We start from the raw sequence: 27728 nt of genomic DNA, 5'->3' as shown, positions 1-27728 counted from the left end.
GCGGTAGGACATTTATTATTTCTTGCACATAAATTGATAACATTTAGATTGATTCAGACAAACCCTCCTACAAAACGTGATTAACAAAGTCATTACTACAGGACTGTATGATAAAGTGATTTACTCTAAAAGAAACACTAGAGGTAAAAATGAGAGAATTTGGGCTCCCTGGCTGGATGCTCCGGGCCTGGCTTCCAGCGTGTTAGTATGAGATGGGATCTTTGTCCCTAGAGCTTCTCTAGTCGGTATAATGAGACTCACTGATCTTGCTGATGTACATTGAGTAAAACAGAACCTGCCTAAATACGAGGACCTTGTCAGATCTACACTACGGTTCGAAAGTTTAGGGTCACCCAGACAATTTTGTGCTTTCCATGAAAACTAATACTTTTATTAATCAATTGAATTGCCAAAGGAATTGAAAATCTAGTCCAGACATTGACAAGGTTTGAAAAAAAGATTTTTATTTGAAATAATAATTTTCTCCTTCAAACTTGGATTTTTCATCAAAGAATGCTCCCTTTGCAGCAATTACAGCATTGCAGACCTTTGGCATTCTAGCAATTAATTTGTTGAGGTAATCTGGAGAAATTTCACCCCATGCTTCCAGAAGCCCCTCCCACAAGTTGGTTTTGCTTGATGGGCACTTTTTGCATACCTTACGGTCAAGCTGCTTCCACAACAGCTCAATGGGGTTTGAGATCTGGTGACTGCGCTGGCCACTCCATTACAGACAGAATACCAGCTGCCTGCTTCTTCCCTAAATAGTTCTTGCATAATTTGGAGGTGTGCTTTGGGTCATTATCCTGTTGCAGGATGAAATTGGCTCCAATCAAGCGCTGTCCACAGGGTATGGCATGGCATTGCAAAATGGAGCGATAGCCTTCCTTATTCAAAATCCCTTTTACCTTGTACAAATCTCCCACTTTACCAGCACCAAAGCAACCCCAAACCATCACATTACCATCACCATGCTTGACAAATGGCGTCAGACACTCTTCCAGCATCTTTTCAGTTGTTCTGTGTCTCACAAAAGTTCTTCTGCGAGATCCAAACACTTCAAACTTGGATTAGTCTGTCCATAACACTTTTTTCCAATCTTCCTCTGTCCAATGTCTTTGTTCTTTTGCCTGTATTAATCTTTCCCTTTTATTAGCCAGTCTCAGATATGGCTTTTTCTTTTCCACTTTGCCCTGAAGGCCAGCATCCCGGAGTCACCTCTTCACTGTGGACTTTGACACTGGCCTTTTGGGTGTACTATTTAATGAAGCTGCCAGTTGAGGACCTGTGAGGCGTCGATTTCTCAAACTACAAACTCCAATGTACTTGTCTTGTTGTTCAGTTGTGCAGGGGGGCCTCCTACTTCTTTTTCTACTCTGGTTAGAGCCTGTCTGTACTCTCCTCTGAAGGGAGTAGTACACACCGTTGTAGGAAATCTTCAGTTTCTTGGCAATTTCTCACATGGAATAGCCTTCATTTCTAAGAACAAGAATATACTGTCGAGTTTCACATGAAAGTTATTTTTTCTGGCCATTTTGAGAGTTTAATGGAACCAAAAAATGTAATGCTCCAGATTCTCAACTAGCTCAAAGGAAGGTCAGGTTTATAGGTTCTCCAATCAGCCAAACTGTTTTCAGCTGTGCTAACATACTTGCACATGGGTTTTCAAGGGTATTCTAACCATCCATTAGCCTTCTTACACAGGTAGCAAACACAAAGTACCATAAGAGCACTATAGTGATGGTTGTTGGAAATGGGCCTCTATACAGCTATGAAGATATTGCATTACAAACCAGACGTTTGCAGCTAGAATAGTCATTTACCATATTAACAATGTATAGAGTGCATTTCAGAATCATACATGAGGTCTCTGAATAGATAATATTACCCCAGCATTACAAATTTAGATAAGGGAGGTGGAAAGAGGGAGACATTTTAATAGGAATGATAACACCAGAAGTTCCAACAAAGAAGGAATGGATCGTACATGTGAATAGTAATTTACAATATGAACATGTTTATTATTGTAGTAAAGAAAAGTTATAGACTTTGTTCACACATGGAGATTGTGGATGGAAGAGACTGATGAATGGCAGATTGCTAATATTGAGAGTTAAGAAGAAGAGGGAGGAGGAAATATTGTTTATTATTTGGTAGATTTAAGGGGAGGTGTTGCAATTCTCTTGTTCATATAGGGCATATATAAATATGTAGCTGTGAACTATTCAAAGGAATATTGCATTTCATTTGATTTTTAGATAACAAGTGTACAGTATTTTGCGGATTATAAGACGCACCCCAAATTTTGGGGTGAAAAATAGAAAAACATTTTACATAAAACGGGGGTGCCTCTTATAATTCATTTTAAGGGTAGCTTACCTGGGGGGGGCAGTGGAGTGGGATCACAGGAGGCAGGGATGCGGCTTCAAAAGGCTGGTGGCGGTGGTAGGAGTGGGGCGATGCTTGAGTGCACAGATATCGGAGCCTCTGAGCCTAGTCCCCTTTCCCATTCAGTTTCCTGCTGTGGGCTTTGGGAAAATGGCCTTCAGATTGAGATTTCAGGAGAAGAGATCTTGTTGCCCGAGATCTCAATATACGCATGCGCCACCTCCGGTGGCCATTTTCCTGAAGCCCACTGAATTGGAAGCTGAACTGAATGGGAAAGGGGACTCCTCTCACCAACATCTAATGAGAGCCCAGGCATCGAAGCATTGCCTCACTCCACTCCTGCTTCCGCCGGCCTCCTGAAGAAGCGCCCCTACCTCCTGTGACCCCGATCCACCACCAACCCCCCACCCCGGTAAGCTCAATTCAAATGAGACGCACCCCCATTTTCCTCCCAAATTTGGAGGAAAAGAAAGTGCATCTTATAATCCAAAAAATACGATATATTAAGAACATATGTTTTAATTCAAATGTAAGTTCTAACTTACTTTCTGATTTACTTCTTTGTCGTTACTTTGATTCTCTGATATGTGTTTTTTTTGTACAGTTTGTCAAAAATATATGGTTTATACCTGTGTGAGTTTTCCTTTGTGGTCAACATTATATGATTTTCAAGTAAAACATTTCCCACATTCTAGGCATGATAATGACTTCTCCCTTCGTGAGATATTTGATGTTTAATAAGACTCTTTTTGCTAGTAAAATATTTCTCACATTCTGAACATGAAAAAAGCTTCTCTCCTGTGTGAGTTCTCTGATGTCTAACAAGAGGTGATCTATCTGCAAAACATTTCCCACATACTAAACATGAAAATGGCTTCTCCCCTGTATGAGTTCTCTGATGTGTAACAAGAATTGATTTATATGCAAAACATTTCCCACATTCTGAACATGAATATGGCTTCTCCCCTGTGTGAATTCTCTGATGTATAACAAGATGTGATCTATCTGCAAAACATTTCCCACATTCGGAACATGGAAATGGCTTCTCACCTGTGTGAGTTTTCTGATGTGTAACAAGAATTGATTTATATGCAAAATATTTCCCACATTCTAAACATGAATATGGGGTCTCCCCAGTGTGAGTTCTCTGATGTATAACAAGATGTGATCTATCTGCAAAACATTCCCCACATTCTGAACATGAAAATGTCTCCTCTCCTGTGTGAGTTGTGTCATGTGTAACAAGATATGATTTATCTGCAAAACATTCCCCATATTCTGTACAAGAAAATGGCTTCTTCTGTATGTGCGTTCTGTGATGTTTATCAAGATGTGATTTCTGGTTAAAACATTTACCACATTTTGAACATGAATATGGCTTCTCCCCTGTGTGAGTTCTCTGATGTTTAATAAGAGTTGATTTATCTGAAAAACATTTCTCACATTCTGAACATGAAAATGGCTTCTTCCCTGTGTGAATTTTCTGATGTTTAATAAGATCTGACTTGTATGCAAAACATTTACCACATTCTGAACATGAATATGGCTTCTCCCCTGTGTGAGTTCTCTGATGTTTTATAAGATCTGATTTGTATGCAAAACATTTACCACATTCTGAACATGAATATGGCTTTTTCCCTGTGTGAATTTGTTGATGTCTAATAAGAGTTGATGTAATGTTAAAATGTTTCCCACATTCTGAACATGAATATGGCTTCTCCCCTGTGTGAATTCTATGATGTGCAACAAGTTTTGACTTATTTGCAAAACATTTCCCACATTCTGAACATGAATATGATTTCTTCATTGCGGTATCTTTTTCTTGTCTTAAAAGCTCTAATTTCTGGTTAAAATTTTTCCCACACTCGGAAGAAGAAAATGTTTTCTCCTCTACATAAATTTTTGGATGCGTAACGAATGACGCTTTGAGGGAAAAACTTTTTCCACATTCTACACTTGAAAATGGCTTCTTTGCTGTAAGAGCAGTTAGATATTTAATGCCTCTTTTGTGACTTTTAGTTTTCTTAATAGTCTCTGATAAATCAGAAGATAAGACCCGTTTAAAAATATCAGATGATCGATCTTTGCCATGAAAGGAAGACTGTATTTCTGGAATAGTGTCATAGACATCAGTTATATCTTGAGTGATATCAAGGTCATTTGATTTAAAAATTAAAGATGTCAGCTGTCCCTCTGATCTCTTCGTGTAGTCACCTGCCAAGAATAAAGATTATTTTTGAAAAAATTATGTTGAATTATATTTTTATAACATTTCTTATTTCCGTAAACAAATTGCAAGTTATGTAGCAAAATTAAATTATTTAGCAAGACAAAAACAATTAATAATTTACCAGTAGACCTTGAAAAGCAACCTGGCTTCATGAACCAATCCAGCAAAATCTGTGCTCCCAAAGCCAAATATTACCCTCGCATTTGAGTCCTGCGTGTGCCCAAATACTGCTACCATCCACATTTTTAGCATTTCTGTAGCAGGAAGAAACCACTTTAACATTTATGGCGGACGTGTTTCCAGAAGTAGAAGCTGGGTTCCACTTATTGGGCACTAAAATGGCATATATGCAATTTTCACTCTCCAGATCCACTGCGTGCTAGTTTCCAGAGATTACCTGTGGAGTCACACTCCTAAAGATAAACTCCATGAGGGTAATACAGTCACTTTAGTTTTCTACTGTTCTGTTTTTCCGCTCTGGTACCAGCAAAATATTCCTGCAAAATCTGCATTCCCATAGCCAAAGTGCCTTCATTCCCTTCGGATTCCTGCCATGTGCCAAAATAGTATGATATTGTCAGATTTAGGAGAAGTTGAAAAATATATTGTGGGGTCCATTTTTTTCTATTTACCCTTTGAAAAATTGTAAAATTGAAAAAAATTGGGGCTGCATCAACAATTTAGTGAAGTTAAAAAAAAATTTAATTCTAATTGTTGTTATTTATGGTTTTACACCTAAAAAGGTTAAATTTCCTGAATGCTTCACAGTTTTAAGGTTGAAGGTAGACTTAATCATAGAATGTTAGAGTTGGAATAGACCTCAAGGGTCATCGTGTCCAACTCCCTGCTCAATGCAGAATTCAGTAAACCATCTCAGCCTCTGTTTGAAGACTTCTGTTGAAGGAGAACTCACCACCTCTTGTAGCAGCCTGTTCCACTCATTGATCACACTCACTGTCAAAAAGTTTTTTCTAATGTCTAATCTGTATCTTCTCTCTTTCAGTTCCATCCCATTGCTTCTCATGATTCCATGTGCAAATGAGAATAATGATGAACCCTCTACACTGTGACATCCCTTCAGATATTTGCAGACAGCTATTAAGTCTCCTCTTAGCCTTCTTATTTGCACGCTAAACATTCTCAGATCTTTTAACCTTTCCTTGTAGGACATACTTTGCAGTCCACTCATCATCCTGGGAGCTCTTCTTTGAACGTGCTCCAGTTTTTCAATGTCTTTTTTAAAATATGGTGCACAGAACTGGACACAGTATTCCAGATGAGGCCTGACCAAGAAGTAGAGGGGGATAATTACTTTCCGTGATTTAGATTCTATGCTGTGTTTGATGGTCTTAAGTCCATCAAGTTCATCCTAAAGCCTAACATGTTGAGCCAGAGAAAGGCAAAAACACAATGGGGCAGACACTAATGGTTCCATATTAAAGGGAACCTATCAGGTTTACATTCCACCAGAACCACCAGCAGTTGCGTCTGCGTATGAAAATACCCTGCCTAAAGGCCCCGTCTCACATAGCGAGATCGCTAGCGAGATCGCTGCTGAGTCACAAGTTTTGTGACGCAACAGCGACCTCCATAGCGATCTCGCTATGTGTGACACGTACCAGCGATCAGGCCCCTGCTGCGAGATCGCTGGTCGTGTCGGAATGGCCTGGACCTTTTTTTGGTCGTTGAGGCCCCGCTGACATCGCTGAATCGGTGTGTGTGACACCGATCCAGCGATGTCTTCACTGGTAACCAGGGTAAACATCGGGTTACTAAGCGCAGGGCCGCGCTTAGTAACCTGATGTTTACCCTGGTTACCAGCGTAAATGTAAAAAAAACCAAACAGTACATACTCGCCTTTCGGTGTCCAGGTCCCTCGCCGTCCGCTTCCTGCTCTCACTGACTGCCGCCGTACAGTGAGAAGTGAGAGCACAGCAGTGACGTCACCGCTGCGCTCTGCTCTCGCTGTACGGCCGGATCTCAGTCAGAGCAGGAAGCGGACGGCAAGGGACCTGGACACCGAAAGGCGAGTATGTACTGTTTGTTTTTTTTGGTAACCAGGGTAAACATCGGGTTACTAAGCGCGGCCCTGCACTTAGTAACCCGATGTTTACCCTGGTTACCCGGGTGCTGCAGGGGGACTTCGGCATCGTTGAAGACAGTTTCAACGATGCCGAAGTCGTTCCCCTGATCGTTGGTCGCTGGAGAGAGCGGTCTGTGTGACAGCTCCCCAGCGACCACACAGCGACTTACCAACGATCACGGCCAGGTCGTATCGCTGGTCGTGATCGTTGGTAAATCGCTTAGTGAGACGGGGCCTTAACAGTCCCTGTACAAACAAACAGATCTTTAGAAAAAGTATTTCTAAAGTCCTTTTGTCATATGGAAATGAGGCCTTTGACTAGTCGACGGATATAAGCACCTTGCGCATGCGTGCTGTTTCTTTCCCTTACTGCATTCATCTGCACTGTGCATGTTCGGAAGTCTCCTGCACTTTCGACCATGCACAGTGCGCCTCTATGAAGCAGGCACGCATACACCTGGCTTCAGAGAATCAATGTAAAGGAGTCAAAGGCTTCATTTTACATATCATAAACGGACTTTAGAAATACTTTTTCTAAAGCTCTGTTTATGTGTGTAACGTAATAAAGGGACCGTTAGGCAGGGTATTGACATATGCAGACACAACTGCTGGTGGTTGTGGGGGACCTGACAGGTTCCCTTTAACGGAAAAATTATTTCCCGACTCTATATACGGCAATCAGACTACTTCCCTAGATCAAGGTCCCATTATAGAATCTAATACCTATAAACTTGAAAATTATATTTTTCAAGAAAGGCATCCAGGCACTTCCTGAATTTTAGTAGTGAATAAACCATGACACATGTTGTCATCATGTGTCAGAGAGTTCCATAGACGGCTCTTACAGTAAAGAATATGTGAATGTGATTATGATTAAACCTTCTTTCCTGTAGAGGATGCCCCTTTGTCACTCTTAATAATAGTACGCCAATGTCGGACACCCTCCCTTTGATGTGTGCCCGGAACAATCGTGATCCACCAGGCACGGACAAGCCACCTCCCTGCAGGACCCAGAAGGACCCTGTGGCTATCTTGGACCTGGGAGGAGACCCTCGGAACAACGCGCTCAAATCGCGTTGTACTGAGGGTCTCAGGGAAGCATGCAGGGAGCTCCCTCCCTGCGCGATGCTTCCCTATGCCACCGAATCGCTGCAATCTTGTTTGATCGCAGTGTTCCGGGGGTTAAAGTGCTGGGAACGGTCCATGACCCCCCGTGAGCATGGCTTATCTCGTATGACATACTATCCTGTCGATGGTCATACGGGCCCAGGTCACCTCGACGGGATAGTACGTCGGATGTCAGAAAGGGGTTAACAAATTTTGGAATTTTTTTCACCACTTAGATAAAAAAGAACTTATACATGCTTGGTGTTTGAAATCGTAATCACCTGAAGAATCATAATGGTTTCAAATTTCAAATCAAATTTCAGTTTTAGAATTTAGTGAACACAGTAAAAAAGCAAAACAAAAAACAACTGTGGGATTGCACTTCTTTTGCAATTTCACTGCACTTGGAATTTTTTTCCTGTTTTCGAGTACACGATATGTTAAAGTCAATGGTGTTGTTCAAAAGTACAACTCGTTACGCAAAAAACAAGCTCTCACATGGCCATATTGATGGAAAAATAAAAAAGTTATGTTTCTGGGAAGAAGAGGAGCAAAAAACGAAAACGTAAAAAGCTCCGGGGATTAAGGGGTTAATAACCGGTCTTTGTATTGTAGTCCACCCATTTCCTTAACAACCTTGGTTGCTCTTTTCCGCACCCGCTCTAGTTCAGCTATGTCCTTCTTATACACAAGAGACCATCGCTGTCCTCAGTATTCTAAGTGTATGTGCACTAGTGAATTTTATACAGGCAAAACTATGATGCATTTTTGCATCCTTTAAGGCAGTGGTCCCCAACCTTTCTGACCTTAAGCGCCACACTCAGCTTAGAGAGAGGGTCGCGAGCCACATTCAGCACTGAGAGAGGGTCGCGAGCCACATTCAGCACTGAGAGAGGGTCGCGAGCCACATCCAGCTCCCACCCCCTTCAAAGTAGTGTCAACCAAAGCCCCCATTACAGGTATAATGATAACCAAAGCTTTTCCCCCGAAATTACTCCAGAGCAGTACACTGAGATCCAGGGGTTCCCACAATACCTCCATTCAGTATTCTCCCAACACACTGTCACATCCAGCTTTGAGCACCTCCTCTAACAGGTAGTACAAACCTCCAGCGCACCATACCTAAAACATCTCTAAACCCCTAAGACCAGTAAATGTGCATCCAGATCTGCAATTCTGGGCAGGGTTACTCACAAAATTCACCATTTTGAGATGTGCTCTTCATACCTGTTTGCTAGACCTGGACCTAATGCATCAGGCTGGCAGACAGTCGCGAACCACAATTCACGGGGCCGCGAGCCACATGTGGCTCCCGAGCTACAGGTTGGGGAGCCCTGCTTTAAAGGCATGCCATCATTTTATTATCCTTGGCAGCAGAAGCTAATGTGGTTTCTGATACTAAAGAGTGCAAATTTTCTAAAAGTAATTTGGTCCCCCAAAAATAGGTTTTGTAAATATCTTTGAACATATAATTTATATTTTTAGGACTTCAAAAGGCTTAAACAACCAAAGGATGTTTGAAAAATGCTGCCGATGTAAAGAGAAGAAATACGGTAAATGCTATTTATTAGATGTTTTATGTGGTATCACTATTTGTTTTAAGGGCACAAAATTAATGTTTGAACTTTTCTAATTCTTTAAAGTTTTTGGCAAATGTCAGAATTTTTTCATAAAGAAACTGAAAATAAATTAACCTAAAATTACAACTAAATAAAAGTACTCTCCTGTGGCCCGCTCTCATTGCAGATGATCAGTTCTGCTACGTGTAACACGAGCGATCAGATGACCGCAGCTTCAAGCCTCCTAAGGAGACTATTGAAACATGTAAAAAAAAAGGTTTTAAAAACAGTTAAAAAATAAAAAAAAATAAAAAGTTCAAATTACCCCCCTTTTTGCACCATTTAAAACAAAACAATAATAATAAAATGACACATAATTGGTATCACCACATTCAGAAACTCCAATCCATCAAAATATAAAAAGAATTAATCCGATTTGTAAACGGCGTAACGAGAATGAAAATAAAAATGCCAAAACTAAGTTTTTTGGTCGCTGCAACATCGCAATAAAATACAATAACAGACTATCAAAACATCGCATCTACACCAAACTGGTATCAATAAAAACATCAGCTTGGCGCACAAAACATGAGCCCTCAACCAGCCCCAGATCATGAAAAATGTAGGCGCTACGGGTCTCAGAAAATGCACCATTTTTTTTACACAAACGTAGCATTTTTTTTAACTACTTAAACAAAAAAAAACACTTTACATGTTTGGCATCTGCAAACTCGTAATGACCTGGAGAATCAGAATGGCAGGTCAGTTTTACATTTAGTGAACATGGTAAAAAAAATCCCAAAAAACAATTGTGGAATTGCACTTCTTTTTGCAATTTCACTTCACTGATTTTTTTTTCCCATTTTCCAGTAGACTATATGGTAAAATCATTGGTGTCATTCAAAAGTACAACTCGTCTCCAAAAAACAAACCCTCACAAGGCCAGATTGATGGAAAAATAAAGAAATCATGGCTCTGGGAAGAAGAGGAGCGAAAAACGAAAAAGGAAAAACTCAAGCTCATAAAGGAGTTAAAGTTACTTCTATATATATAATTGTCTAAGGGGCACTTCCGTCTGTTTGTCTGTCTGTCACGGAAATCCCGCGTCGCTGATTGGTCGCGGCCGCCAGGCACAGCCCGGCCGAGAATTAGTCCATCCCTACTTCCGTCCAGTCAGTGACCGGCACGCGCTCCATACTCCCCTCCAGTCAGCGCTCACAGTGTTAATGGCAGTGTTAACGGACCGCGTTATGCCGCGGTGTAACGCACTCCGTTAACGCTATTAACCCTGTGTGACTAACTTTTTACTATTGATGCTGCCTATGCAGCATGTAATAAATCTAATGTTAAAAATAATAAAAAAACCTGCTATTCTCACCTTCCATCGTCCGCCGATGTGCGCACGGCTGCCGCTAGCTTGCTTTCCCAGAGATGCATTGCAAAATTACCCAGAAGACTTAGCGGTCTCGCGAGACCGCTAAGTCATCTGGGTAATTTCGTAATGCATCTCTGGGAAAGCAAGCTGGCGGCAGCCGCGCGCGCATCGGGACGGCTTCGCTGGACGCTGGAGGGTGAGTATATAACTATTTTTTATTTTAATTATTTCTTTTTTTTAACAGGGATATGGTGCCCACACTGCTATATGCTACGTGGGCTGTGTTATATACTGCGTGGCTGCTATATACTACGTAGTGTTATATACTATGTGGGCAGTGTTTTATACTGCGTGGCCTGTTATATACTGCGTGGCCTGTGTTATGTACTGCGTGGGCTGTGTTATATACTGCTTGCCCTGTGTTATATACTGCGTGGGCTGTGCTATATATTACGTGGGCTGTGTTATATATTGCGTGGGCTGTGTTATATACTGTGTGGCCTGTGTTATATACTGAGTGGGCTGTGTTATATACTGCGTGCCCTGTGTTATATACTGCGTGGCTGTGTTATATACTGCGTGCCCTGTGTTATATACTGCGTGGGCTGTGTTATATACTGCCTGGGCTGTACTATACATTACGTGGGCTGTGTTATATACTGCGTGGGCTGTGTTATATACTGCGTGGGCTGTGTTATATACTACGTGGCCTGTGTTATATACTGCGTGGCCTGTGTTATATACTGCGTGGCCTGTGCTATACATTACGTGGGCTGTGTTATATACTGCGTGGCTCCTATATACTACGTGGCCTGTGGTATATACTATGTGGCTGCTATATACAGTACATACATACATATTCTAGAATACCCGATGCGTTAGAATCGGGCCACCATCTAGTCTACTATATAATCGTCTAATTCTGTCAGTTTGTATGTAACGGAAATGCCGCGTTGCTGATTGGTCGCGCCAGCCGCCCGCGACCAATCAGCGACAGGCGCAGTCTGGCCGTGAATTGGCCTGGGATTTGAACCACGCTTTTCTGATTCGTTCAGTTGTATTAAGTTCTATGAGCAATAAAATTTAATGATAATGTATATATTTTACCCGGAAAATCCTGTGTATTCATTGCATTATTCTTAAATCTTCATAAATAAACTACATACGTATTCTAGAATACCCAATGCGTTAGAATCGGGCCACCATCTAGCATTACATAAAAGGAAACATGTCAGATTAGAAACATGGGGTGGAAAACTGGCTAAGACAGAGAGTTATTAACTGAAAGAATCTTGTTCAATAACTAATGTAGACAAAAACTGTGACATCTCTTGAGTAATTACAGCAGGCCTGCACAACATATTAGCGCTAGCGCTATATAAAAATAAAGATTATTATTATTATATGGCCCATGAGCCGCAAACGGCACGCCAAATGATGTTGCGTGGGCAGCGGAGCTGACCGGGAGATGCCGTTCCCTTCTTCCCATATTCAGCCCCAACGTGCATTAGGTGAGGACGTCAGCACTAGAGCTGAGTGAATATCTTCGGTTCCCCGCTTATTCGGCAAGCTATAGCGCTTGCCGAATAAGCTTCAGCGCGAACCCAGCTTCCTCAATCTCGCTGGCTGAACAGCTGATCACCGCCGCAGCTGCATGTGTCGCAGCTGTGTGACAGTCACGTCACATGCATGGAAAGCCCAAAACGCAATCACATTTCGCACATGTCTACTTTACATCAGCACAATTTTTGAAACTTTTTTTTTTATTACGAAGCTTCAAGGGTTAAAAGTTGACCAGCGATTTCTCATTTTTTTTTTTTTTTTTTTAAACATGTTTTTAGGGACCACATTACACTTGAAGTGACTTTGGGGGTCTCCATGACAGAAAATACCCTAAAGTGACACCATTCTAAAAACTGTATCCCTCAAGGTGCTCAAAACCACATTGAATAAGTTTATTAACCCTTCAGGTGTTACATAGAAATTTTTGCAATGTGGAAGGAAAAAAATGAACATTTAGCTTTTTTCACAAAAAAATAAATTTAGACCCCATTATTTTTATTTTCAAAAGTGTAACAGGAGAAAATGAACCCCAAAATTTGTTGTACAATTTCTCCTGAGCATGCAGATACCTGATATCTGGGGGAAAATTACTGTTTGGGTGCACGGCAGGGCTCGGAAGGGAAAGAACGCCATTTGACTTTCTGAATGCAAAATTTGCTGGAATAATTAGCTGATGCCATGTAGTGTTTGTAGAGTCCCTGATGTGCCTAAATAGTGGAAACCCCCAACAAGTGACCACATTTTGGAAACTAGACCCCTAAAGTAACTTATCTAGATGTGTGGGGGCACCTTGAACCCCCAGGTGCTTCATCAAAGTTTATAACATTGAGCAATGAAAATAAAATGTAAAAAAAAATCTAATTTTTCCCCAAAAAAATATATTTAGACATGTGTTGAGCACCTTGAACCCCCAGGTTCAAGTTTATAAAGTAGAGCTATAAAAATAAATAAAATCAATCAATTTTTTCCACAATAATGTTTTTAGCCCCAATTTTTTTTATTTTTACAAGGGTAGCAGGAGAAAATAGACATCAAAATCTGTTGTGCAATTTCTCCTGAGTTTACCGATACCCCATATGTGGTAGAAAACTACTTTTGAGGCAGTGCAAAGCTCAGAATGGATGGAGTGTCATATCAAATTGCAGAATTTGCTGCCTGGTTTGAGGGTGCCAGGTCACATTGGCAGAGCCCCTGAAGTGCCAGAACAGCAGAACCCCAAATAAATGACCTCATTTTACAAACTACACTTCTCAATAAACTTATCTAGGGGTGCAGTGATCATATTGACACAACATGTGCCTCACAGAATTTTAGACCATTGAGCAGTGAAGAAAGAATTATTACATTTTTACCACTAAAATCTTGTTTTGACCCCTGATTTTACATTTTCATACTGAGAAATGGGTAAAAATGGCACCAAAATTTGTCCCACACATTCTTCTGAATGTAGAAATACCCTATATATGGCTGTACAGTACTGCTTAGCCACATGGCGAGACTCGGGAAGAGCGAAGCGCCATTTGCCTCCTAGAGCGCAGATTTTAGAATAGTTTTCAGACTCCATATACATAGCTCCTACGTGATAGAAAAGCAGAATCCCGCCTCAACTGACCCCTTTTTGGAAATTAAACCCCTTTGGGAATTTATCTACAGGTACTGTATACTGATGATTTTGACTCCATAGGAACTTTACAGAAACAAGCAACAGTGGATGTAGCCGAGTGAAATTTGCAAACTGCCATTGTAATGACCAGTACGTTGTAGTGCCCAGCTCGTGCTTCTAGAGACATGAACCTGTAAATTAGGCAGGCTCTCATTGCTACAGAAATGCCAAACATGTGGACGCTAAATGTGGTTTAGGCACACTGGGGCTCAGAAGGGAGGGTGTATTTGAATTTGGGAGCGCAGAACTTGCTGGATTTCTTTTAGGGAACTAGGTACCATAAGCGCTTTTCCAGAGCCTTTGTGCTACCAGTAATGTGCAGACCCCCTATATTTCAGTTAACAGATAGCAGACATGAGTGGAGACTTTCTTTTTTGTGGATTGAGTTGAAGCTTTTATTAGGAACATTTTACATAAGGTTTGGGATCACATTTCTGTGTTCTGTGTCCTACGCTGAGCAATTACATCAGGGTTTCCATCTAAATCTCAGAGTGACATGACTCAGATGAATCACCCGAGGGATCCATTCACTATACTGAGGCAGTAGAGTTACTCTGGACTCCATCTGGCCTCTGTTCAGTGGTGTCCTTTTCAGAAGTGTACAAAACTGTGGCCAAACGGTGTCCACAGTGGCTCCATCTGCCTCTTTATAGGGAATCTTCCACCGAGGGTTCCATCTGAATCATGTATTTCAGAGAATTACATTGCAACCTAGGTGTAAGTGCTCAGCGCAAGTTACATGTGAACGGATCCTTACTGCGATCTTTAGGAGGCAGAATGAACAAAATCAACAGCAGGTGAAGAATTGGTTTTATTTTTTTAATTCATTCCTTCTGCAGTATAAGTGATTAGATGACTTTATTCTTCGGGTCGGTGCGACACCAGATTTATATCGGGTTTTTATGTTTGGCTGCGGTCACACACTAAAAAAAACTTTTTTATTGTGCATCCTCATATTTAGATTGCTATCATTTTTCCACATTTCGGCTGACAGGTTAGGGTTTGTTTTTTGCAGGGCAAGATGATATTTTCATTTACATTTGTCTTTTTAATCGCATTTTATTTCACTTGTTCGGTGGTATGATGATAAAGCATAGTTTTTTGCCTCACTTATTTATTTAAGTTAACTAGTGGGACAGTTTTCGCGGCAATACCAAATGTGTACTATTTTTTTTTCCATAAAATATTTCTGTCTACAATATATATATAATTTTTTATTATTTTGTCTTTTTTTAAAAACAGATTTTTACAATTTACTCTATGCGACTTTCCAATTGCTTCTGGTCACTTATAAAGCATAGCGATGCATGAGCACCGTTATGCTTAATAAACTGTCTGTGCTGCACTGAAGGACAGACAGGATACACCATGCTGTGAGCATAGTGCAACATGTTTGCCAGCTCTGGTGACCGGGATGTCATGATGACATCGAGTCACCATGGCAACAATTGGCTTCTCGCAATGACGTCGCAGGGGCACCAATCGGAGGGCAGGCAGAGGGGGCTCATTCCCTTTGCATGCCTGCTAAAAGCTGCGATCAATATCGATAGCAGCGGGTTAAACTGCCGGAAGAGGTGAGTGGCAGGTGTCAGCTTTCGGAATCAGCTGACACCCAGCTTCAATCGCCTGCAATGACGTATATATACTGCAAATGTCGTGAAGGAGTAAAAGTACAACTCTGGTGTTTTTTTTTTATTGCACAGCTGGAGTGGTGCTTTAGATCTAAGTCCTCGGCCCCCTATCTGATACTCACCTGCAGCAGCATTCATCTGTTTCCAGCGTCGCTCCAGACAATCTCCACGAAAAGTGACCTGCTCGCAGCTCCAGTGTTCCATGGAGCGGTGCGGAAGTCCCTTTTCAATATACGTCTATGAGAGCCTCGTTTTAGCTCTCATAGACCTGTATTGAGAGAGTGTGAAGTAGGTTCTGACTTCCGACCAGATAGAATCTACTGTCACAAGATGGCGCAGGGGCACCAGAATGGCACTGAAAAAACTATGAAGACGCCAGGGGGTAAGTAAATGGCAGGGGGGATTAGATTTAAAGTGCCACTCAAGCGTTGAAAAATAAAAATCTTAGTCTTTTGTCTATATATATTATATAGCTCCCCTCTTTTCCCTAATGTTTTTTTCTTCTGTCTTCCTGAAGGGACAGGTGGTAATGTTGGGAAGTATCTCTCTTTTTCATTTTACTTTACATAGACCCTTCCCTTGGGGTGCTCCTGCCTGTGTGGGTCGACATGGGTGGGACTGCTGATCATGGTCTTTGTTTACATATAAATATGTTTGGGGCACAACGGTCCTACTGTCCTAAGGTTAACAATACCCTCCAAAAGGATGGGTAATTGCTAAATCCCCATTGGTGTAGCTGCTGTAAGATGACAAGGATTATTTCCTTTCAATTTCTCTTTCCTTTAATCCGAAGCAGCAACAGGAACTTTAGCTCCCAATAAAGTTGTGTTTTTTTCTGCATTTCTTCTAGGACTAAGGCCTGTTTAATTATATTTGATAATTATGCAAGGGAAGGATATACACAGTGGGGGAAGTATTTGATCCCTTGCTGATTTTGTAAGTTTGTCCACTGACAAATACATGAACAGTCTATAATTTTAAGGGTAGGTTAATTTTAACATTGAGAGATAGAATATCAAAAATAAAATCCAGAAGATCGCATTGTATAAATTATATAAATGTATTTGCATTTTGCAGTGAGAAATAAGTATTTGATCCCTCTGGCAAACAAGACTTAATACTTGGCAGCAAAACCCTATTTGCCAAGCACAGCAGTCAGATGTTTTTTGTAGCTGATGATGAAGTTTGCACACATGTCAGGAGGAATTTTGGTCCACTCCTCTTTGCAAATCATCTCTAAATCATTAAGATTTTGAGGCTGTCACTTGGAGCTTCAACTTCCTCCATATGTTTTCTATGGGATTAAGGTCTGAGACTGGCTAGGCCACTCCATGACCATAATGTGCTTCTTTTTGAGCCACTCCTTTGTTGCCTTGACTGTATGTTTTGGGACATTGTCTTGCTGAAGACCCAGCCACGACCCATTTTTAATATCCTGGCGGAGGGAAGGATGTTGTCACTCAGGATTTTACGATACATGGCTCCATCCATTCTCCTATTGATGCAGTGAAGTAGTCCTGTGCCCTCAGCAGAGAAACATCCCCCAAAAAATGTTCTCCCAATCACTCACAGAATCATCCAGGTGTTCATTGGCAAACTTCAGACTGATCTCTCACCTTCCTCATGATCAAAGATACCCCATGAGGTGAGATTTTGCATGGTTCCCCAGATTGATGTCGATTGATAGTAATTTTGTATTTCTTCCATTTTCTTACTATTGCACCAACAGTTGTCTCCTTCTCACCCAGCATCTTACTTATGGTTTTGTAGCTCATTTCCACCTTTGTGCAGGTCTATGATCTTGTCCCTGACATCCTTAGAAAGCTTTTTGGTCTTGCCCATGTTGTAGAAGTTAGAGTTTGATTGATTAATTGAGTCTGTGGACAGGAGTCTTTTATAAAGGTGACCATGTAAGACAGCTGTCTTTAATGCAGGTAACGAGTTGGTTAGGAGCGTCTAACTGGTCTGTAGGAGCCAGAACTCTTAATGGTTGGCAGGGGATCAAATACTTATTTCTCAGTGAAAAATGCAAATAAATTTATATAATCTATACAATGTGATTTCCTGGATTATATTTTTAATACTCTATCTCTCAACGTTAAAATTAACCTTCCCTTAAAATTATAGACTGTTCATGTCTTTGTACGTGGTCAAACTTACAAAATCATCAAGGGATAAAATACTTATTTCCCCCACTGTACGTATGCATGAGTGTGCGTGTGTGTGCGTGTGTGTGCGTGTGTATGTATATATATATATATATATATATATATATATATATATATATATATATATATATATATATATATATACACACACACACACACACACATATATGTATACATATTTTTAATGATGTAATTTCTGGCACCTGTCCATTTGTCCACTGGTGTTCGTGCTTCATACTAAAGAAAAGAGACTTTACGGTAAGAAATTACGCTGTCCTGACTAAAAAGGTAGAAAAAGTATTAGTGCTCCCCATTGTAGGAGAGATTGTGCAGTAATTTTCATTCCTTAGGATTGAAAACATCATGAAATTCATGACATGGAGTCATTAGAGCCATCTTATTATAAGGGAGGATTTTAATTTTCTGGCCTTGCATATTCAACAATGGATGGCTCCAGTACAATTTCTTATATAAATGCTCAAACTAATAGGAACAGTTTTTGGTGTAGGAACATGTAGTGGTGACCTTTAATGGTGATATGGTTGGACTACACAGCCGATAAAGCAGTGACAGCCAGTGACTAAGGAGAAACTGTGACTTCTCTGCATTTAGTGGTCACGACTCACCTGGGTAGTCATATGTAGAAATCTCCTCTTTACACCACTCATCACCCCTCAAATATGTCCCTGTAGTATTAATATGGGTCAGATCTTCTCCCTGAAACAAATATTGTAAAAGTCACAGACAGATGGAGAAGTCACATCTATGATCAGCTCTAATCCTGCCACCTCCACCGTTCTCATTACACAAGTATAAAACATATAATACTGGTGGATAAAACAAGACTGAGCACAAGACCTTCACAGCCATCTACACATCATAGGGGAGATCTCATGACACCTTCTCTCCATCTACCTGATGATCCCGAGGAACATTGGGATTTTCTTGTTTACAGTCCTGGGGAAGAAGAGGATGTGGACATCTCTCTGGTGTTGTCCTCTTACTGGTTAGAACTGGAGGAAACACATACAGGGACTGAATGAATTCCTTACATACAGATAATTATAGGCTGTGTGTATTTATTCCTGTCTATTACCTGGTGATGTGAGGGGCTGGGGAACCTCCATTATGACGTAGTTGTGCAGATCTTTGTGTCCTTCTAAATACTCCCACTCATCCATGGAGAAATAGATGGCGACATCCTCACACCTTATAAAAATCTGATACATACAATGATACAGTCTAACTCAAAAATATTGCCAGAATCCGTCCCTTCCTCAGCCCTCAATCTAGTAAAACTCTTGTGCATGCCCTCATCATCTCCCGCCTCGACTACTGCAACACCCTCCTCTGTGGCCTCCCCGCTAACTCTCTTGCACCACTCCAGTCTGTCCTCATCTCTGCTGCCCACCTAATCCACCTCTCTCCTCGCTACTCCCGTTTCTCCCCTTTGCAAATCCCTCCACTGGCTCCCAATTCCGTAACGAATCCAGTTCAAACTACTAACACTGATCTACAAAGCCATCCACAACCTGCTCCGTCCCTATATCTCTGAACTAATCTCCCAATATCTTCCCTCACACAATGGTCGATCCTCCCAAGACCTCCTACCCTCCACCACACTGATTCATTCCTAGCACAACCGCCTCCAAGATATTCCCTGAATATCCCACATCCTTTGGAATTCCACGCCTCAACACGTCCGATTATCTACCACCCTCGGATCCTTCAGACGGAACCTGAAAACCCATCTCTTCAGGAAAGCCTACAGCCTGCAATAACCATTCTGCTGCCTCACCACCACCCAAGCTGCCGCCTCACCACCACCAGAGCTGCTGCACCCCCGACCTTCTGTCTCTTCCCCATTATCCCGTACAATGTAAGTCCGCAAGGACAGTGTCCTCTCCCCTCTGTACCAGTCTGTCATTGTAAATTCGTTTACTGTAAATGATATCCATAACTCTGTATGTAAACCCTTTCTCATGTACAGCACCATGGAATTAATGGTGTCATATAAATAAATAATAATACGGTCATCCCCCGATCCCTTTATAGCGTTACTGTATAATGTCCCAGCATTCCCAGCAGTGTCACCTCTCCAGTCAGCAGCTCAATCATCTTGTATGTGAGTTCTAGGATCTTCTGGTCATTGATTTCCTCATGTATCTGGGGGTGAGGTGGAGGCCCCGTGATTGGGATCAGGGGTCTTCCCCATTGCTCAGACACAGAGGCCTGACAGCGCTCACTAGAGGTCTTCTTCACTACTGTGTAATCCTGGTTATGGAGAGACACATTAATAAATCTCACTACAGACATTTCCAGAGTCCTCACCTCTCCAGTTCAGTCCATCTGTTGTCACCATAGAGAAGAATGAGGTTATGTGATTTTATCTGAATCTCTCACCTTCTGAGTAAGCTGGAAGAGGATCTCTAGGGTGAGGTGTAATATCCTCTCCGCCATCTTGTGCTCGTTCATATCCATCCGTGATGGATCAACCAGAAAAATTCTCTTATATAGAAGATCTCCACTGAGAGGATCCGATATTGTAGGGACCTGAATGGGGAGAAGATGAAAATGTAACATCATAAAGATCCCATGGAATAACACAATTACAGTTGATAATACAGGGAATTTGTAAGGAGATAGAAAGCATAGATGTTGTATTCTCAGATTGTATAACATGGAATGTCATAAAATTGCTGCTCTTGTAAGTTGAATGTGATTGTAAAGGAGCACTCTGCTTTTCACAATCACTTGTCCATTCAACTACCACAATATGCTGAAAATGAGCTAAGTGCCACGCAGTCATCTCACACATCCACACCACACTTCTCACAGTCACCACTCGCCATTTTGATAGGCCAACAAGATGCCTGCCTTGGGTGGCACACTAGCTGACCTTTCAAAGCACCGATTAGGTCCTTCTTACACTTTGCCATACACCAGGGGAAAAAACAAGCTACACTTTTCCTCTTTGATGTGAGTACGTTTAGAACAGCAAGGAACAAAGTTATTAAACTTTAGATTTAATATATAAAAAATAAAAGTACAGTGCTTAAAAATGACAAATAAGTAAAATGATAAGATTTGCACAAAAGGAAAAAACTACAAAAATAAATCAGTTAAATACAGAAACATGTTATGGATTCAGATCTTTACTCTGAAAAAAATATTGTAAAAGTCAGAGACAAATGGAGAAGTCACATCTATGATCAGCTCTAATCCTGCCATCTCCACGGTTCTCATTACACAAGTATAAAACATATAATACTGGTGGATAAAACAAGACTGAGCACAAGACCTTCACAGCCGTCTACACATCATAGGGGAGATCTCATGACACCTTCTCTCCATCTACCTGATGATCCTGAGGAATATTGGGAATTTCTTGTTTACAGTCCTGTGGAAGAAGAGGACGGGGACATCTCTCTGGTGTTGTCCTCTTACTGGATAGAACTAGAGAAAACACATACAGGGACTGAATTCATTCTTTACATACAGATCATTATATGTTGTGTGTATTTAGTCCTGTCTATTACCTGGTGATGTGAGGGGCTGGGGAACCTCCATCATGATGTCCTTGTACAGATCTTTGTGTCCTTCTAAATACTCCCACTCCTCCATGGAGAAATAGACAGTGACATCTTGACACCTTATAGGAACCTGACACATACAATGATACCGTCATCCCCCTGATCCCTCCATAGCGTTACTGTATAATGTCCCAGCATTCCCAACAGTGTCACCTCTCCAGTCAGCAGCTCAATCATCTTGTAGGTGAGTTCTAGGATCTTCTGGCCATTGATGTCCTCATGCATCACAGGTTGAGGTGGAGGCCCCATGATTGAGCTCAGGGGTCTTCCCCATCCCTCAGACCAAGTGTCCTGACAGCGCTCACTAGAGGTCTTCTTCACCACTGTGTAATCCTGGTTATGGAGAGACACATTAATAAACCTCACTACAGACATTTCCAGAGTCCTCACCTCTCGAGTTCTGTCCATCTGTTATTCCCATAGATAAGAATGATGTAATGTGACGTCATCAGAATCTCTCACCTCTCCAGTAAGCCGGAAGAGGATCTCTAGGGTGAGCTGTAATATCCTCTTTGCCATCTTATCCTTGTCCCTATCAATTCTTGATGGGTCAATCAGTAAAAATCTCTTATATAGAAGATGTCCACTGAGAGTATCTGATATTGTAGGGACCTGAATGGGAAGAAGATGAACCAATGTAACATCATAAAGATCCCATGTAATAAAACAATTACAGGAGATAATAAGGGGCACATATGAGGAGATAGAACGTGTAGAATCTACAATGTAGATGTTGTACTGTATTTTCATATAAACTGGAATGTCATAAACATCACCCACTTGCTGCCCTCGTGACTTGGAAGTGACTGTAAAGTAGGACTTCGCTTCTCACAATCAACTACCACAATAGGCTGAAAATGAGCTAAGCACCCCCAACAGTAGTCTCGCACATCCACACAAGTCACCAGTTTGATAGTCATCAAGACGCCTGCCCTGGGTGGCACATAAGCTCACAAGCACAGCTAACTTTTGAAAGCCACCAATAGGCACTTCTTACACTTCAGTGGCATACACTATACGTACATTCAGCTAGTGAGCAGTGCAGAGGATTTACACTAAACATTTCTTCCAAATAAGAACCTTCTAGGTTATGTTGTAACCAGTGGATCTGCAGCAGCTTTAAAATACCACACACTCAAAAGAAGCCTAATAAGCTTAGCACAATCTAACACCTATACCCCTTTACCTATGGATAACACCTGACAGCCCCTCTGCCTTTGGATCGGAGACCCCGCAGCATGACAAGGGGTCCCGATCGCTCCCATGGTAACCCAATGTCGTCATGACATCCGGCTTACCAGAGCTGAGAGACTTCCTGTCATGCGCAGTGCATATCAGGAACTCTCTGAGGTCAGTGTGCAGATCTGCATGCCATATAAGCGATCAGCCTCCACAAAATGAGTGTCCCATAGTGGGAAACTGTGTAAGTTAGAATGAATACAAAAAAAAAAAATAATTGCAAAAATATTTTAAAATAATAAAAAATAATATAAAAAAATAATCAATATTTATTTTATCAATAAATATTTGAATTTAAAAAAATCTAAATAATAAAAGTACACATATTTAGTATCGCCGCGTCCATAATGACCCAACCAATAAAACTGTCCCACTAGTTAACCCCTTTAGTGAACACCATTAACCCCTTTCTGTCATTGGACGTACTATTCCGTGCATGTGGGGTCGGCCCTAATTCCCAATAGTACGTCCAGCACGATCAGCCGCGCTCACGAGGGGAGCGCGGCCGGGTGTCAGCTGACTATCGCAGCTGACATCCAGCACTATGTGCCAGGAGCGGTCACGGACCGCCCCCGGCACATTAACCCCCGGCACACTGCGATCAAACATGATCGCAGTGTACCGGAGGTACAGGGAAGCATCGCGCAGGGAGGGGGCTCCCTGCGTGCTTCCCTGAGACGATCGGTAATAGGCGATGTGCTCACCTTGTACCGAGCGTCTCCTCCCTGCAGTCCCCGGATCCAAAATGGCCACGGGGCTGCATCCGGGTCCTGCAGGGAGGTGACGTCAGGCGCCGGGAAGCCTCCCTGCTGTGCACGTCAGATCGCCGATCTGACACAGTGCATAGCAAAGTGTCAGATCGGCGATCTGTCACTTTACTGTGATGCCGCCCCCCCCCCCCCCCCGAGGCAAAGTAAAAATGTAAAAAACAACAATCACATAAGTAAAAAAAAAAAAGTTCCTAAATAAATAATAATTTAAAAAAAATTATTGTTCCAATAAATACATTCCTTTAGCTAAATAAAAAAAAAACAATAAAAGTACACATATTTAGTATCGCCGCGTCCGTAACGACCCGCCCTATAAAACTGTCCCACTAGTTAACCCCTTCAGTAAACACCGGAAAAAGAAAAAAAAAATGAGGCAAAAAACAACGCTTTATTATCATACCGCCGAACAAAAAGTGGAATAATATGCGATCAAAAAGACCGAAATAAATAACCATGGTACCGCTGAAAACGTCATCTTGTCCCGCAAAAAATGAGCTGCCATACAGCATCATAAGCAAAAAAATAAAAAAGTTATAGTCCTCAGAATAAAACGATGCAAAAATAATTATTTTTTCTATAAAATAGTTTTTATCGTATAAAAGCGCCAAAACATAAAAAAATGATATAAATGAGGTATCGCTGTAATCGTACTGACCCGAAGAATAAAACTGCTTTATCCATTTTACCAAACACAGAACGGTATAAACGCCCCCCCCCCCCCCCCCCCCCAAAAAAAAAAAAAAGAAATTCATGAATACCTGGTTTTTGGTCATTCTGCCTCACAAAAATCGGAATAAAAAGCGATCAAAAAATGTCACATGCCCGAAAATGTTACCAATAAAAACGTCAACTCGTCCCGCAAAAAACGAGACCTCACATGACTCTGTGGACCAAAATATGGAAAAATTATAGCTCTCAAAATGTGGTAACGCAAAAAACATTTTTTGCAATAAAAAGAGTCTTTTAGTGTGTGACGGCTGCCAATCAAAAATCTCCTAGAAAACGCGCTATAAATAGTAAATCAAACCCCCCTTCATCACCCCCTTAGTTACGAAAAATAAAAAAAATAAAAAAAATGTATTTATTTCCATTTTCTCATTAGGGTTAGGGCTAGGGTTAGGGCTAGGGTTACGGGTAGGGCTAGGGTTAGGGTTAGAGCTAGGGTTAGGGTTGGGGCTAAAATTAGGGTTGGGGCTAAAGTTAGGGTTGGGGTTTGGATTACATTTACGGTTGGGAATAGGGTTGGGATTAGGGTTAGGGGTGCGTCAGGGTTAGGGGTGTGGTTAGGGTTACAGTTGAGATTAGGGTTAGGGGTGTGTTTGGATTAGGGATTCAGTTAGAATTGGGGGTTTCCACTGTTTAGGCACATCAGGGGCTCTCCAAATGCGACATTGCGTCCGATCTCAATTCCAGCCAATTCTGCGTTGAAAAAGTAAAACAGTGTTCCTTCCCTTCCGAGCTCTCCCGTGCGCACAAACAGGGGTTTACCCCAACATATGGGGTATCAGCGTACTCAGGACACATTGGACAACAACTTTTGGGGTCCAATTTCTCCTGTTACCCTTGGGAAAATACAAAACTGGGGGCTAAAAAATAATTTTTGAGTAAAATAAAGTATTTTTTATTTTCACGGCTCTGCGTTATAAACTGTAGTGAAACAGTTGGGGGTTCAAAGTTCTCACAACACATCTAGTTTCCAATATGGGGTCACTTGTGGGGGGTTTCTACTGTTTAGTTACATCAGGGGCTCTGCAAATGCAACGTGATGCCTGCAGACCAATCCATCTAAGTCTGCATTCCAAATGGCGCTCCTTCTTTTCCAAGCTCTGCCATGCGCCCAAACGGTGGTTCCCCCCCACATATTGGGTATCATCGTACTCAGGACAAATTAGACAACTACTTTTGGGGTTTAACTTACACTGTTTCCCTTGGAAACATACAAAACTGGGGGCTAAAAAATAGTTTTTGTGGAAAAAAAAGGATTCTTTATTTCACGGCTCTGCGTTATAAACTGTAGTGAAACACTTGGGGGTTCAAAGCTCTCACAACACATCTAGATGAGTTCCTTAGGGGGTCTACTTTCCAAAATGGTGTCACTTGTGGGGGGTTTCAATGTTTAGGCACATCAGTGGCTCTCCAAATGCATTGAAAAGTCAAATGGCGCTCCTTCCCTTCCGAGCTCTGCCATGCGTCCAAACAGTGGTTTACCCCCACATATGAGGTATCAGCGTACTCAGGACAAATTGTACAACAACTTTTGGGGTCCAATTTCTTCTCTTACCCTTGGGAAAATAAAAAATTGGTGGCGAAAATATCATTTTTGTGAAAAAATATGATTTTTTATTTTTACGGCTCTGCATTATAAACTTCTGTGAAGCACTTGTTGGGTCAAAGTGCTCACCACACATCTAGACAAGTTCCTCAGGGGGTCCACTTTCCAAAATAGTGTCACTTGTGGGAAGTTTCAATGTTTAGGCACATCAGGGGCTCTCCAAACGCAACATGGCGTCCCATCTTAATTCCAGTCATTTTTGCACTGAAAAGTCAAATGGCGCTCCTTCCCTTCCAAGCTCTGCCATGCGCCCAAACAGAGGTTTACCCCCACATATGGGGTATCGGCGTACTCAGAACAAATTGTACAATAACTTTTGGGGTCCATTTTCTCCTGTTACCCTTGGTAAAATAAAACAAATTGGATCTGAAGTAAATTTGTTGTGGAAAAAAGTTAAATGTTCCTTGTTTTTAAAAGTTCCAAAAATTCCTGTGAAGCACCTGAAGGGTTAATACATTTCTTGAATGTGGTTTTGAGCACCTTGAGGGGGTGCGGTTTTTAGAATGGTGTCACTTTTGGGTATTTTCTATCATATAGAAATATAAATTTTGCTTACAAAATTGTGCCGATGTAAAGTAGACATGTGGGAAATGTTACTTATTAAGTATTTTGTGTGACATATCTCTGTGATTTAAGGGCATGAAAATTTAAAGATTGAAAATTGCGAAATTTTCTCAATTTTCGCCAAATTTCAATTTTTTGACAAATAAACCCAAGTCATATCAAATAAATGCAACCCTTAAAAGACAGACACTACCGGATCACAGGTCACACGGTATCCACAGTGCCCTCCATCTGCCTCATTAGAGGGAATCTTCTGCCGGGGGTTCTGTCAGAATCATGTATTTCAGAGATTTACACAGAAACCCCAATGCAAGCGCTCAGCGCAGAGCGCAGGATAAATATGCGCTGAGCGTTACTGCGATCTTTGGGAGGCAGAATGAAAAAAATCAACAGCATGTGAAGAATTGGTTTTATTTTTTTTTTTTTGCCGTTCCTCATGTGGCATAAGTGATTAGGCAACTTTATTTTTGGGTAGGTGCGATTACTGTGATACCAGATTTATAGCGAGTTTTTATGTTTGGCTGCTGTCACATACTAAAAGACGCTTTTTATTGCAAAAACTAGTTTATTGCATCCCCATATTTTGAGAGCTATAATTTTTCCATATTTTGGCCCACAGAGTCATGTGAGGGCTTTGTCTTTTGCAGGATGAATTGATGTTTTTCATTTGCACCATTTTCAGATACATGACATTTTTGGAATGCTTCCTATTCCGATTTTTGGGAGGCAGAATTAACAAAAACCATTAATTCAGGAATAGGCAAGAATGGACAGAGCACCCTTTCACCAGACGACCCCATACCTCACAGATAGATCTTGAAAAAGGCAACTATATGCCAAAACGTTGACGAACTTTATCTGTATTCACATGTCTGAATATTTGGCTTTATCTCCATCTTTTGTTTAATAAAATTTCCAGTTTTTGAATCCGAAATTTGCTATTCTTGATTGAACTTATTTTTCTTCAGGGCACCAACATTATCACACAGTGAGTACCCCATAGTCTATTTATACAGTAAAATATGCACTAATGATGATTAAGCTCTATCATAGTATATCACTAAGCAATTTTAAGGTATTATCCTGTAAACTTGTCTTTTTCCCCCTATTATTTATAGGTAAAATCTTTCACTTTCTTCCTACACATTATACTGTGTGTGGGGGGATGGCAGCACTGTGGGGACATTATACTGTGTGTGGGGGGGATGGTGGAACTGTGGGGACATTATACTGTGTGGGGGGATGGTGGCACTGTGGGGACATTATACTGCGTGTCAGACAGGGGCGCTGTACTATGGGAGCAATATGTGTTTCTGACTTCCGGTTCTTCATAGTTGAGTTGTATGTATCTACCAGAGGACAGGGAAGAAAGCGTTATAGTTCTCAGTAATGGGGAATCTCCAGCACCTACCTCCACCTGCAGAGCCGCACACCACATATATGGCTGTTCTGTGCGCACAGGA

At 41.3% G+C, this 27728-nt stretch overlaps 1 protein-coding gene across 4 annotated transcripts; it reads right to left on the bottom strand.

The window, feature by feature from the left end:
* LOC143767346 (uncharacterized) lies at positions 1-27728 on the bottom strand. Of its 4 annotated transcripts, XM_077255591.1 has the most exons (11): positions 27677-27728; positions 21823-21972; positions 21514-21693; positions 21307-21430; positions 21126-21223; positions 20171-20320; positions 19862-20041; positions 18864-18987; positions 18683-18780; positions 18394-18484; positions 1-4602 (listed from the first exon to the last, which is right to left on the bottom strand). In XM_077255591.1, exons 1-11 carry the CDS (start codon positions 27701-27703, stop codon positions 3080-3082), a joined length of 2745 nt encoding a protein of 914 aa, XP_077111706.1. In that variant the 5' UTR covers positions 27704-27728; the 3' UTR covers positions 1-3079. The 4 variants fall into 4 exon arrangements, with proteins under 4 accessions (XP_077111706.1, XP_077111707.1, XP_077111708.1 ...); XM_077255592.1 differs by lacking the exons at positions 21126-21223; positions 21307-21430; XM_077255593.1 differs by lacking the exons at positions 18864-18987; positions 19862-20041; positions 20171-20320; positions 21126-21223.

Source organism: Ranitomeya variabilis, chromosome 4 (genome assembly GCF_051348905.1).
Source record: "Ranitomeya variabilis isolate aRanVar5 chromosome 4, aRanVar5.hap1, whole genome shotgun sequence".
In the NCBI taxonomy this organism is placed as follows: domain Eukaryota; kingdom Metazoa; phylum Chordata; class Amphibia; order Anura; family Dendrobatidae; genus Ranitomeya; species Ranitomeya variabilis.
The sequence above is the reverse complement of the archived record's forward strand: the minus strand, read 5'-3'. Positions and strand labels throughout refer to the sequence as shown.